Raw genomic sequence first — 13065 nt, 5'->3', positions numbered from 1 at the left:
CTTCACAAATCCTGCACACGACAAGAGCGATCTTTATGCCAATCAATGGAAAACCACATTGGATAGAATCAGCACTATCTTTTTCTCTTTTGTGCACTGGATTTTGAACGAGTGTAGACACTTTCATGTCCTACAAAATAACAGTTATCAAATGAATGCCACCCAGGGATCTTGGGAAGCAGACATTGAAGCAAATCCGCAGAATCATTATTTTTTGCCACACATTAACATGTTTCAAATAGGTGTCCTTTATGTGACTTGTCTGAAAGTTGTAATTAAGAGAAGGAAAACACAGTTTAAAACTCCAAGGCAATCACCCCCCCAAGCAGCTAGTGGTGTCCAGAAATGCCTGAGCTGCTGACTCAGAATTGTTCATCCGACTCACCCACCCCAGAGCACGCTCACTCACAGGGTCTCAGTTTTTATTCATTTAAAAAAAAATTTTTTTTTTGAGACAGGGTCTTGCTGTGTTGCCCAGGCTGGAGTACAATGGCTTTATCATAGCTCACTGCAGCCTTGAACTCCTGGGCTCAAATGTGTGCCACTATGCCCTGCTAATTTTTAAAAAGTTTTTGTAGAGACAAGGTCTTGCTATGTTGCCCAGGCTGGTCTTGAACTCCTGGCCTCAAGTGATCCTCCCACCTCGGCCTCCCAAAGTATGGGGATTACAGGCATAAGCCACTGTGCCCAGCCTCAATTCGTTCAATCTATAGGACAACCCTCTAGGGGAAATGCTGTTATTATCCTCATTTTTCTGATAAGGAAACTGAGACAGAAAGTTTAAGTACCTTATGCAAGATCACACAGTCAGCAAGTCTGAGATTTGAACCCAGGCAGTCTGACTCCAGGGATAACCGCTTTGCTATATTGTTGAATGTGTAGATCAGAGACTGTGCTAGATACTCTACAGCTGCAATCGGCACCCCAGAGGGCCTGGTACTGTAAGGTCTGTGGCTTGTTAGGAATGAGGCTGCACAGCAGGAGGTGAGCAGGAGGGTGAGCCTCATTTGTATTTACAGCTGCTCCCCATTGCATGGCCACCTGAGCTCCACCTCTGTCAGATCAGCAGCAGCATTAGATTCTCACAGAAGCCTGAACCCTACTGTAAACTGTGCATGCAAGGATCTAGGCTGCACCCTCCTTATGAGACTCTAATGCCTGATGGTCTGAGGTGGAGCTGAGGCGGTGATGCTAGCGCTGGGGAGTGGCTGCAAATACAGGTCATCATTAGCAGAGAGGTCTGACTGCACAATAAATGTAATGCTCTTGAATCATCCTGAAACCATCACCCTCCCCGGACCATGGAAAAATTGTCTTCCATGAAACCGGTCCCTACTGACAAAAAGGTTGGGGACCTCTGCTCGACAGTTGGTTTTTGAGTCCCTATTATATGGCCAGAAACCCATTCTTACTTTATACTTCAAAAGAGCTAGCCAAGGGTTTCCATGACCAATTCACATGGCCACATCTGCAGTTTTCTTGGGCAGAACAATCTTCTTAAAAGATCAGAGGAGCTCCTGGCTCCCTTGTCCTATAGCAATCCTTTTATCACGGCTTATATGCCCCAGAAATCAAACCTTCAGACTTTCGATTTGATTATCAAGGTATGGAAGCATGGTTCCTGGACTTAAGGATGAAACTGAAGTTCATACAAAACACAAAGGATTTATGTACAAGGAAGGGACCAGATGTAGCATTTGGTTCCTGTGGGAGAGACTGAAAGAGAATCCACTGGGTTAGCCTTTTGTGGTGTCCAGTAGGGTAATACTGTCTCCTTAGGGGACATCTGAAACAGTTGGGGCATCTTGATAATGGGCAGGGGAGGGAGGTAACCACAGGCATTCGTGTGGAAGGAGGCCAGAGTTGCTAAACTTCCTAATGCACAGGACATTTCTGTACTGTGATGAATCATCTCACCCAAATGCTAATAGCACCCCCATTGAAAAGCAGGTGATCTTCTCCCTCTGTCTCCTTACCCCCATCTACCTCAGTCACCTCTGCTCCTCATGCCTCCAAAGACCCCATTTCCAGCATAACCCTGAGCTCATTTAAGCCACAGTTTTCCTGCTCCAGTAGAAGCAGTTGGTCTGTCAAAACAATACTGCTATATGGTTGCTTAGGTGAAAACACTACTAGTTTATAAAGACTGGTGCTTGTCCACGAGGCTGAATTAAAACCAAGACAGTCCCTACATCCTAAAAAAAGATTGTAATTCCTCTCCTCCATGTCATTCAAAATAAATAATACTAAAGCATAACCTAAGAAAGTCTAATTTAGGTAAGAAAGTTCTGATTTCTGACTACTTTGGTTTTTTTTTTAATAAATGCCAAATGTTTTAAAAATGATTTTCTTATTTCTTTTGGTGCCCCTGCTTTGCTAGTAGTCAGTGTATGTGCTTTGTTGGTCGATTGCTACTCACCAGATACAAATTAGAAGACTTCGCTCTGAATTTGCTTGTGAAGTCGGTTGTCAAGAAGTTCAAAGTGATGGGGAAGCATGCTGCTTGCTGCGACCAGGATCTCTTGCTGAGGTCGGTTCCAGCTCCATTACTTACTAGCTGCATGGCCGTGGGTAGGGTGCTTTAATATCTCAGTTTGTCTGTAAAATGGGAGTAATGGAATACACCTAATGGTTTATAAGGATTAAATGATAACACGTGTGCCTGGGACGTAATAAGGACTCGGTATGTTTTAGTTGTTAATAGTATTATTACTACTGTATATCTTGTTCCACTCCTGCCATTAGATGCCTCAAGATTCAGCCAAACACTTTGAATACCTACTACGCGCCTCTCCCTGTGCTATATCCTGAGGAAATTAAGATGGATAAAACATAGTCCTGACCTCAGTTTATAACCTAGAAGAGAAACAGGTTTTTTAAATAAGCAAAAGCAACAAAGTGTCATCAGTTACTTGATTTAAAAGGAAAAAGGCTATACAGGTTGCATGTGGGAGAGGGTGACAAAAATGCGGGTCAATTCTGAAGGCTCAAAAGTGTCTATGAAATTTGTTTAAAAATGAATGTGACTTGACTTTCTTAGAATATTTTCATTTAATTCAAAAGAAACAGCTCTCATCCAAATGTGCAACGCATAGGACACGAAATTATGCTTTAGGAAACGTTGGCAAATACTTTTTGAAAGACCGTATCGCCTGGGAAGGTTAATTGTTTTCTAAGGAAAAATGGCCGACAGCAGTTATAAGATACCATGGAGTATAGCTATGCATTCTGATTTCAGAAATGTTAAAATATGAAAAAAGAATGTGTGTAGAAGCAATTGAAATTTGGTATGTGTAAATGCGGACACGTGTATTTGGGAACTACTAGTTCAGGCTCTTAGCAGTGAATTACCTGGTAAACTGATTTGTCTTCCTGCCTCACTTTGCCTACATCCCATTCCAAATCTATCCTTTTCAATACTTTTTCCATTTTCTCATTTTTTTCACTGCAAAATTATTGATAGCTTCCTCCTTTCCTATGAAACCAAATTCCAACTGGTTGGTGTGGCACAGTTAACCTTTTCTTTTACGATCTCCTCTCACCTCTCCAGCCTCCACTTTATACTGTTCCATGCTCCCTCATCTCTCAACCCCTACTTCTCTCTGTTTTAGCCTACGTAATCCTTTCCCCGAAGATTCTTACCCCTTCTTTGGAATGGCCACTGTGTTTATCAGTTCACTTCCCTTAATTACTTATCCACTGCCATTTCTTGTCAATTGATTTTTCAACTGTTGTCTTCCAGCCAGAAATACAAGTTCTTTCAAGAAATTTTTTTTATATGAGACTACATTTGTGATCGTCCTGAGGCTCATATAACCACACTAATGTACTACTAACTCTTGGGTTAATAGTTTCAGCTGATTTGTAGGTGTAAAATACTTAATAATACTCGTTAGTAACTATGCTTATAAATAAAAAATAGCAAGTACAGAAAGAAGCAGCGTTCGGGAAAAACATAAACCGTGTTTTTTCTCTGCTCTTGTACCACGACAATCATCAACAGAGAAGACAACTTCTGGGATCAAATGTGGGGGGTTTTCCCCACCAAGTAGTGGACTCCAGCTTGGTATCTTCCAATTTAATTCCTTAATTCCAACACCGTCTACCTGGAGAATAGTGTCAGATTCCACAGGTTGAAGCCTCAGTCCCCAAGACTGCCCCCTCGCCCCGACACCAGTTGTAGGTCCAGGTCTGCAGAACTTCTAACCAGCTTCAAGTTGGGGCTCCCATGACTCTCATTGGGTTTGATTAATTTGCTGGAGCAGCTCACAGAACTCAGGGAAACACTTGTATTTACTCATTTATTATAAAGGATATCACAAAGAATAGAGATGAAGAGATACACAGGGCAAGGTATGGATGGGGAAGGGGCCTGGAGCTTCCATGCCCTCCCTGAGCACGTCACCCTCCAGGAACCTCCAAGTGTTCAGCTATCCCAGAGCTCTCCAAACTCTGCCCTTTTGGGTTTTTATGGAGGCTTCATTACATAAGCATGATTGACAACAGTGTAGAAATGTGATTGAACAGAAAGCACATGATCTAAATCCAGCAAGGCCTGTCTGCATAGACTTTTCTTGGCCTCTCTGTGTAGCATTCCTTTCTCTAGGGTATGGAGCAGGACCCCCTCTGGAATGAGGGTCTTTTGACCCACAATCAGATTTCACTTTGGGCAAGTGAAAGGACAGAAGTTCAGAAAAGAGAGATTCTGCTTCCTGAGACCTAAAGCACCCCAACATTATAGCAAAAGACTGTAACAAGGGCTATGGGAGTTATGAGGCAGTAACCATGGACAAAGACCTATATATGTATTATACCTATATATGTATATATAAAATGATATCACAGGCAGGTTAACACATAACTATATAATCTATAAGCTCAATCCTTATAACCAAAAAACATTTCACAGCCATTGAGTATTTTGTATTAGTGAGCCTTTACAGTGTTACCCTTTCAACTATTTGTTTTTTTCTACAGTCTTGTAACCCAGTTATTCTGCGCACTAGTATCATTTGTGTTTTTCAATACCTGAAATCCAACCCTCTTCTGCATAACCCAGCTTAGTATAGGAGTGGAGGCCATATGCACAAACGAAATAGATATTAAAATTAGTTTATTTTTCTACTTAACTTTTAATAAATGAGAAGAAACACAGTAGTCTGTCTCATATAGAACATTTATAATACATAACAATCCATAAAGCCTCATGGTGAGGTAGGAACAGCTTTGGAAAATAACACAGTCATAAAACATACAAAAAGTTAAGTAAAATGTGGCAGCACTAAAGACATTTTATCTGCATCTGCATTTAATGAGATGATAACTGCATTTAATTGTGCCACGTCTGGTCCAAAGGACAGGCAACAGCAGACACAAAAACAACACAATATGGAAGTTTCATAAAGAATCACAGAATACACTGATACACTTCATTGTGCTGTTTCAAGGCAGAACCATAACATGGCAATTTGTGTCTTTTTATATATAACCACACATTAATTGTATGTTACATTCGCTCCAGCATCTTTTTGCTGAAGACACTGGACCATAAAATTTTTGGTTTAAAAGTTTAAATTGAATAACATACAAAAGGCTCTTGTGCCAGTGAAAATGACTGCTAAATATTCCAGAGCTTGTTAGTAAAACAAAATAGCATCACCACATAATATTGGTAGAGCTACATCAAAATAGTGCTATTACAATTCCCGTTTCATAGATGGTGAAACACTGCATGACACGGTTTCAATTTAAAAAACAACAAAAATCCCTCTACCTTCCCAAGAGTTTTAACACTGTTTTATGACTTAACTGAAACTCAGTATTAAAATAAATATTTTTATATTGTAGAATTACTCTCTGTATTTGTGTGAACATCTTAAGACAGCAGGTTAATGACACTTTTATCATTCAAATGTTATCTGTTTATAAACAGTAAAAATCTTCAACTCAATACCAGTAATCCACTAAATATTTCACATTAGATTCCATAGGTCTTTTCCCTCAAAACTTTCAAAAATTCGTAATTGAGGATGTTAACAAGACACAAACATATTAACATAGCCTTCTACCTACTGATTTTCCAAGGTGCACTTGATGGAAATTTCTCCCAGTTAAATTACATACCTTAGTTATTCAACATATTGTTTTCTAAAACATTGAAACACACATAGCAAGGTTCTTGAGGATTTTGCTTTTTAGGTTCGAGTCCATACTTTTACAATGCAGGTACCCTTCAGAAAAAACTAAACAATCATCCAAGCTAAATAGTGACAATGGAGAATCAAATCTCTCTTCACTAAGGCTGCATTTGGCTTGGGAAAAATTCTGATTGGTTTAATTCAGACACATGCAGCACCTCCTTTTCACTAAACTTACACAACAGACAGATTTCTAAACACGTATTCTACACTGATCTTGCTCAAATATAAAAGAGCCAGCAGGAGAGATGCAACTCCTAAAACTGATGCAGTGGTATAAACAGCATATTTAAATACTGGGTTTTAAGTTGTCTAATAATTCAGGGTATTTCCCTCATTTTCTTTCAGAAAGGAATAAACTATTTTGGAACCAACACTTAAATCCCGACAATATTTAAATATAAAGCGTGTCTTTTTTTTTTTTTAAGATTATGCTAATATAGCTAAAATGGGTTAGAAAGTGCATTGTAAAGAAATAAATAAATTCTCCACTAAAACTCAAAAGGTGAGTCAGTGCCCACTGATTTTGCTATGACAAAGTCCTTTGAAAAAAGAAAATTTTATGGTACCACTTTGTTATATATAAGCTACTTAAAAATTATGAAAAGTGAAATAACTAAAACTTAAAGGCTGTTATCTTCAAAGCACTTTTGAAAAAAAAAACCGCAGCCCTTGTCCCATGCTTATATACCATTTTTTAAAATCCTCATTCAGTTGATGTCTTATTTTTAGATGTTATACCTCTTTTAAAACACAGACACAAAATAGAGCATGTGTAAAGAAAACCTCAATGAATGTAATATATTTAACCAGTTATCTATTGTATCATTGCTGAAATGTTTACATAACTGTTTTAAGATCTTAATAAAATGTTCTATAAAGTGTTAAATCAGGAATGTACATGATGAGTACAATTCACAGCTTTTTCTCGTCTACCCAGATAATGAGATACCCCAAATGATGTTTAAAAAAAAAAAAAACCAAACCTTTTTGCAAAATTCAAGATAACTATCAGTTTAGGAATTGAATTATACAATAGCAGATAAGAGTATTAAAAGATCAAGATGTATTGCAGAACTGGCAGGTCATGGTTTTGGCCCATTATAGTAAATGTGAACTTACAAACTATGTTCCTAAAATTACCACATTCTCATTGGAAAAATCAGCTGTTTTAAATAGGCCCATTGCCAGCAACAGGCTTATACCAGGAAAAAAAAAAAAACACCACAAACATCATCCCTTTAAAAAGTAACTGTCAAATTCCAACACTTTCATCTCCTGATCCATTAAACAATGAATTATTTCAAATCCCAAAAGGTAGCCAATCCCAAAAGTAGTCAGCTATAAAAGTTACTGAAGTAGTCAGAATACCTTATTTCTAGAAAAATAGAGCTATACATAACTGATGCTAATAGCTATCCCTTTGAGGACAAAAGTCTACAATCTCATCACAAAGCATAACCCCTCTGTCAAGAAAAATATAACTTAAATATCGTTAAATAATATTTGTGTTGGATTTGAAATCTATAGCAATAATCAAATAGCCAAGAACAATTTCCTATGTAGATAGGTGGCATCTTGCAAAATAAGCCACTATTGGAAGATCCAAGCAATGTCAAGACAGGATGACTTATAGAATGCTTTAATTAATTTCGTTTTCTAAGAATTTAATACCCAAATTGCATTAACTTCCTGATTTTTTTCTTTCAAGGTAGTGGCTCTTGGCAAAGCACAAGCATTGTTGGTTGTGCTTGGAAAACTTTTTTTAAATCCATTCATGATTGGTCACCATGAAATGACTTTAACTTTGGAAAAGTTTTTTTTTTTTAAACATCCACAATTTAAAAGATTACATTAATAGCTTGAATTTAGCATGTAATTATTAGATGCTAATTAACATCCTTAAAAACATTTATATATTTTGTGAGTAAACTTTCAGCTCAATGTTTCTATACCAATCTTTCAAAGAAAGTAATGCTGGTGAACATGTCCATGTTTTAGACTAACTTTGGTAGGATAAAATGAGTCGAAATTCTCAAAATAATTTAGAAATGTGGTCTGAATATTAATATACAATAATCTAAGTATTTAGTTTGGTAAACTTCCATCCCTGCTCTTACTTCCCATATGCCCTATTGTGTGTAAACTATAGTTCAATTTGTTAATTATCTCACTGTTCATTAGACTAATACTCAGCAATATAGAATACAGAAAGTAACTTATTTCCTACTAATAGCCATGAGTCACTCTTAAAATATGCTCCCATTATGCTATGGAATGATCTCAAAGGGCACGTAAATATTACCTAAAATGTTAAAGGAAATAAATTGTTGATGAGTTTAGAGTTCTAGCAATTATTAATATAATTCTAATAAAGTATAACACTGGGGGAAAAGAAAAGCAGAGAAATTCCAGTAACAATTTTAATTTATTTATCCCCCTAATTTTTATCACGGGAAAACTGGAAATCAAATGTCATTATGTTATATAAGGTTCATACTTACTTTAAACAAAAATGTAACATAGTGTTAAAACTGGCTTTCCAAAACTGTTACAGCATAGCTGTACTCTGTACTAATAATGACAAAGTTGTAATATAGAACTCTATTATGCAGTCCCATTATGTTCTTACAAAAATAGAATTAAACTGTGTGACCAAACAAGTACTTCAATTACACTACTTGGCAAACTTAGAATTTCAATGGAGTCTTTTTCCTCTTGCAGTTTAAAGCAAAAAGTCATATATCGCATCTTTTTCAAGACTCACAAAGATGATTCAGGTTGTTTGTTTGGCATTTTCTTTATCTCTATCACAACAGCAGGGATGTTTTCAGCTTTAGTCCTCTTGGGCTTCTTCTCTAGATTGTCACTAAGTTCTAAACAAGAAATGCTAACTGTTGGGGTCTTTTCTGTATCCTTTCCAGAAAGGGCTTGTGGCAGTGTCCCACAACATTGCTTCAAAGCACACTGAGTTCTGCAGGCAAGTTCACACGGGACTACACTTGATTTAGAGCCTACACTAGCAAATTCAGGCTGAATGGTAGTAGCGTGAATTCCGTGATTATGAAAAATGTCTTTAATGATTTTAGCCACTTGCATGTATGATGTTGGATCTTCACATTTTATGTGAGCAGTGGCAATGATTCTGCTCCCAGCAAGTTGCCAAACATGTAATTCATGAACTTCCTCAACTCCTTCAACATTTCCAAGTTCTTTTATCAAATTTCTGATATCAATTTGTTTAGGAACAGTTTGTAGAAGGATAAGAGCAGATTCCTTAAGTAATGGATAAGTTGTGTAAAGAAGTATGCAAACCATTACAATACAAAGAGTTGGATCTAAATACAGCACCCAGCAAGGACCAGCCTCATAAACTGGTGCATGAGTACTATTAATTATTTCTACAAATGCTTTGCAGGGGTCAGGGGTACATGGGTTCACACAAAAATCGCCTTCAGAACAACCTTTCCAAGAAAAGTAAAAGACCAAGGCATTTACTACTACAATCACTGAACCCAAGGCATCTCCAAGGACATGCAGAAAAACTCCACGCATGTTAAGTTGTCCAGCCCTGTCATCTTCTTCCAATTCCATACGGTCAGGTTCTCTGATAAGATTCCCATTCACTTGTACTTCCACTGCATCATTATTTGAGGATTTTTCTGGATCTACAAAGAAATAAAAATTTTGTATCAAGTACATTTAAAGTGTTTATATAAACATCCTAGTCTAATTCCATCTAAGTGGTGAAGAAGGAAAACATTTTTTCATAAAGCACAATAAAAATATGTGCTCAGAGCAACTTAATATAAATTGACATTCTGGGAATAATCCAGGACATAATGGCTAGGGTTAAATTAAGTCATTATGATATTGCTTTTCCACTTTCCTAACCACCCTCTCTCCTACACCCCTCCAAAAAAGTCTATCTTTTCTATAGGGCTCAGTCCTGTAAACATTCTGCTATACTTTTTGCCATATACAAAAGAAAATATAAAATTGAACTCTATCACCCAAAATTAAATGCAGCTATGGATAAGTCTACTAATATAAAATGCCTGATTTGACACTGGGCTCTCGCGAGTCACTCTTTGTCACTGAAGTTAATTGCTTGAGAATAAAACCAGTTTTAACTTTCAAACTTTTATCATGAATATAAAAGTCTGTTGGTAGAGGGAGTTTAAAAACTGACAAATCAACAATCACAGAGACTATCAGAAAAGTTGGAACTAATGATCACTACTTGCCCTGGCTTTCAAAGCAAAAGTATTGATCTAAAGGAACTACACACTACAGCAGTTTGATTTTCTTTGGAGTAACACCTTGCTGGGTGGAGTGAGAGGAAATTCACTCATTAAACCTTTCAACTTACAATTTGAATTTCACTAACATACCATGCACTTGAAAAGGAACATTGTCTACGTAGTATGATATAATATGGTAAATAAGTATAAATGAAAGAAAATGCACCAAATTGTTAACATCACTGAGTTTTGGGTAGTACGACATTGGTTGATTCTTTCCCATCTCCTTTCAACACTTATTTTCCAAATTTCCTTCAACAGCACTGACGTTTAGAATGAAAAGCATCCATGAAAAATATAAGATGAAAAAAATTACTATCACTTTCATTTCGGTATGATTATGAAAAGTCCTAAGTGAAGAAAAGAGTAAACTTGTCCAGACAGATCCTAAATCTATGATTTTCAGGATTAGGGGTCAATTAGCAGAAACATACATCGCAGTTCATAAAAGAAACCTTTAACCAAGGTCGATATGCTGTGAGCGCAATATTATGAAACTTGTCCAATGGGCATAAGAACTACTTTGGCAGAGCAATGTTGCCAACACCAACAACTAAGGACGAATGGAGGATTTTCTCCGTTTCCCACAAGGGCCAAGGAATTGAATTGGGAAGGATTTTTGATCCTATTATAACCATTTAACTAGAAAAGTCTCTAGGACTGCATAGGGATCACGATCACCTCCTGATCCTTTTCCTAGGGCCCAACTCACAGCCCCCACCTACATAAATCCCACCACACCCGCACCGCCCCGACTCCTTACACTCCGGCTGCAGTGGGGGGGACCCAATTTCCCAGTGTGGCGGGGCGTGTGCGGGACCGGGCGGGACCGGGAGGGACCAGGAGGGAGCGCGAAGGAGGCGGCGCGGCGCGGGCGCGCTCGGGCACCAGGGGGCGTGCGGGCCATCCCGCCGAGGGCCAAGGAGGGTCTGGGCTCCCCAGTCCCAACCACCTGCGGCGGCGACTTTCTCTGCTTACCTGCTGGGTCCAGCTTCAGCCCGTTAGAGTTGCTGCTATTGGTCACCAGGGTGTTGGTCTCCTCCTGATCAGGCCCTTGCTCGCCCGGGGCCACGTTGATGTCGCCGGCCCCGGTGCGGCTGCTTTTGATGCGGCCCCCCTTGGGGAGGCCGTGGCTGTGGCCATGCCCCCCGTGCGAGTGACCGTGGCCGTGGCCGGAGTCCTGGCTGAAGCCGCTGTGATGGTGGAAGAGGCAGAGCCCCAGCACGTTGACCAGCAGCCCGGCCACGCCGACCCCGAGGACCACCAGCGGCTGCTGCATCTCGTGCGGCTCGATGAAGCGCTCGATGGCCTCCAGCAGGATGGCGAAGCAGAGGCCGGTCAGGAAGATGGCGTTAACCAGAGCCCCCATCACCTCGGCCCGGATCCAGCCGAACGTGTTCTTCTGGGTGGCGTGGGTCCGCCGGGCGAAGCGCTCGGCCACCAGCGCCACCACCAGCGCCAGCACGTCCGACAGCATGTGGAATGAGTCGGATAGCATAGCCAGCGACGAGGTCACCCGGCTCACCACCACCTCCAGCACCATGAACATGAAGGTCAGCATCAGCATGCACAGCAGCCGGCCCCGGTTCCGACCCCAGCACCCCATGGCTGCGGCTGAGGGGCCCGCCGAGCGCGGCCCGGCGACTCGGGAGGCGGCGGCGGCGGCGAGGCGCGGAGGGTCGGCGACCCGGAGACGGAGGAGGGAGGGCGACGCGGGGCTCTTACCGCCGGAGTCAGGCCGCTTGGGAAACCGCTGAGGGTCCCCGCGGCCGCACGGGGGCGAGCCCGGGGTCAAGCCGCCGAGCCCCGCGCCTGTGGGCGCCCTCGGCCAGCCGGCGGCGCCGCGGCGAGCAGCTCCTCAGGCGTCCGTGCTCGGACGCGGCGCCGAGGCCCGGCTCAGCCCCAGCAGCCCCCACACCGACACCGGGGCGGCGGCGGCCGGTAGCAGGGGCTCCCGGAGCTGGGGCACCGCGAGCTGGAGCAGGAGCAGGAACGGGAGGGCGGCGGGCGAGGGCGACCGGCAGCTCCGCGCGGAGAAGGCTCCGAGCATCTGAGAGGTCTCCTTGCTGGTCTTCTCTGCTGCTACCAGACAGAGGAGCTGACGGCTGAGGAGCTAAAAAGGCGGCGGCCACGGCAGCTGCACTCGGCCCGGTCTCGGGCGCTTTCTTCGCCCCCCCGCCTTTGCAGACGGTTTACAAAAAAACTTTGCTTTGCACTCGGAACCCCCGTTTTCACACGGACCCGAGCGTGACAAGGCCTTGACGCCCCGCCCACCAGGCCCGGCACGCTTTCCCATTGGTCAGAACCCCCTCACGACAGCCGCCACGTCCCGCCTATCCGCGCTCGCTATTGGATGGAGCCTCGGAGGGGCGGGAGGGGGCGGGGTCGTGGCGCCAACTGATGGGGGCGGGGTCTTTTCCTCCAGGAGCCGGGCGTGGGCCAGGGGGCCGCGGCCGGGTGCAGCGGCGGGCGTCGTGGGGGCGCGGGCCGCGTGCAGTGGGAGTAGGCGGGGCAGCCTGGGGCCTTTCTGGCGCTGCGGAGTCCGGGCTCCCACGCTGCGGGTC

The 13065-nt window shown here is 42.0% G+C and overlaps 1 protein-coding gene across 1 annotated transcript; it reads right to left on the bottom strand.

Annotated features, from left to right (window-relative positions):
• Positions 1 to 5096: 5096 nt before the first annotated feature.
• SLC30A1 (solute carrier family 30 (zinc transporter), member 1) lies at positions 5097 to 12755 on the bottom strand. Its single transcript, XM_012638378.1, has 2 exons — positions 11480 to 12755; positions 5097 to 9865 (listed from the first exon to the last, which is right to left on the bottom strand). Exons 1-2 carry the CDS (start codon positions 12105 to 12107, stop codon positions 8961 to 8963), a joined length of 1533 nt encoding a protein of 510 aa, XP_012493832.1. The 5' UTR covers positions 12108 to 12755; the 3' UTR covers positions 5097 to 8960.
• Positions 12756 to 13065: the final 310 nt, after the last annotated feature.

The sequence above is a fragment of the Propithecus coquereli genome, unplaced genomic scaffold (genome assembly GCF_000956105.1).
Source record: "Propithecus coquereli isolate 6110/MARCELLA unplaced genomic scaffold, Pcoq_1.0 Scaffold129, whole genome shotgun sequence".
Classification (NCBI taxonomy): domain Eukaryota; kingdom Metazoa; phylum Chordata; class Mammalia; order Primates; family Indriidae; genus Propithecus; species Propithecus coquereli.
Note: the sequence above shows the minus strand (reverse complement) of the source record. Positions and strands in the feature narration are given on the sequence as shown.

Excerpts from the sequence above, each read along its gene's own strand:
- SLC30A1 (XM_012638378.1), bottom strand. The coding sequence starts at position 12,107 with ATGGGGTGCTGGGGTCGGAACCGGGGCCGGCTGCTGTGCATGCTGATG. Across the intron at positions 9,866-11,479 it reads GCTGAAGCTGGACCCAGCAG|ATCCAGAAAAATCCTCAAAT; the intron begins GTAAGCAGAGAA and ends ATTTCTTTGTAG.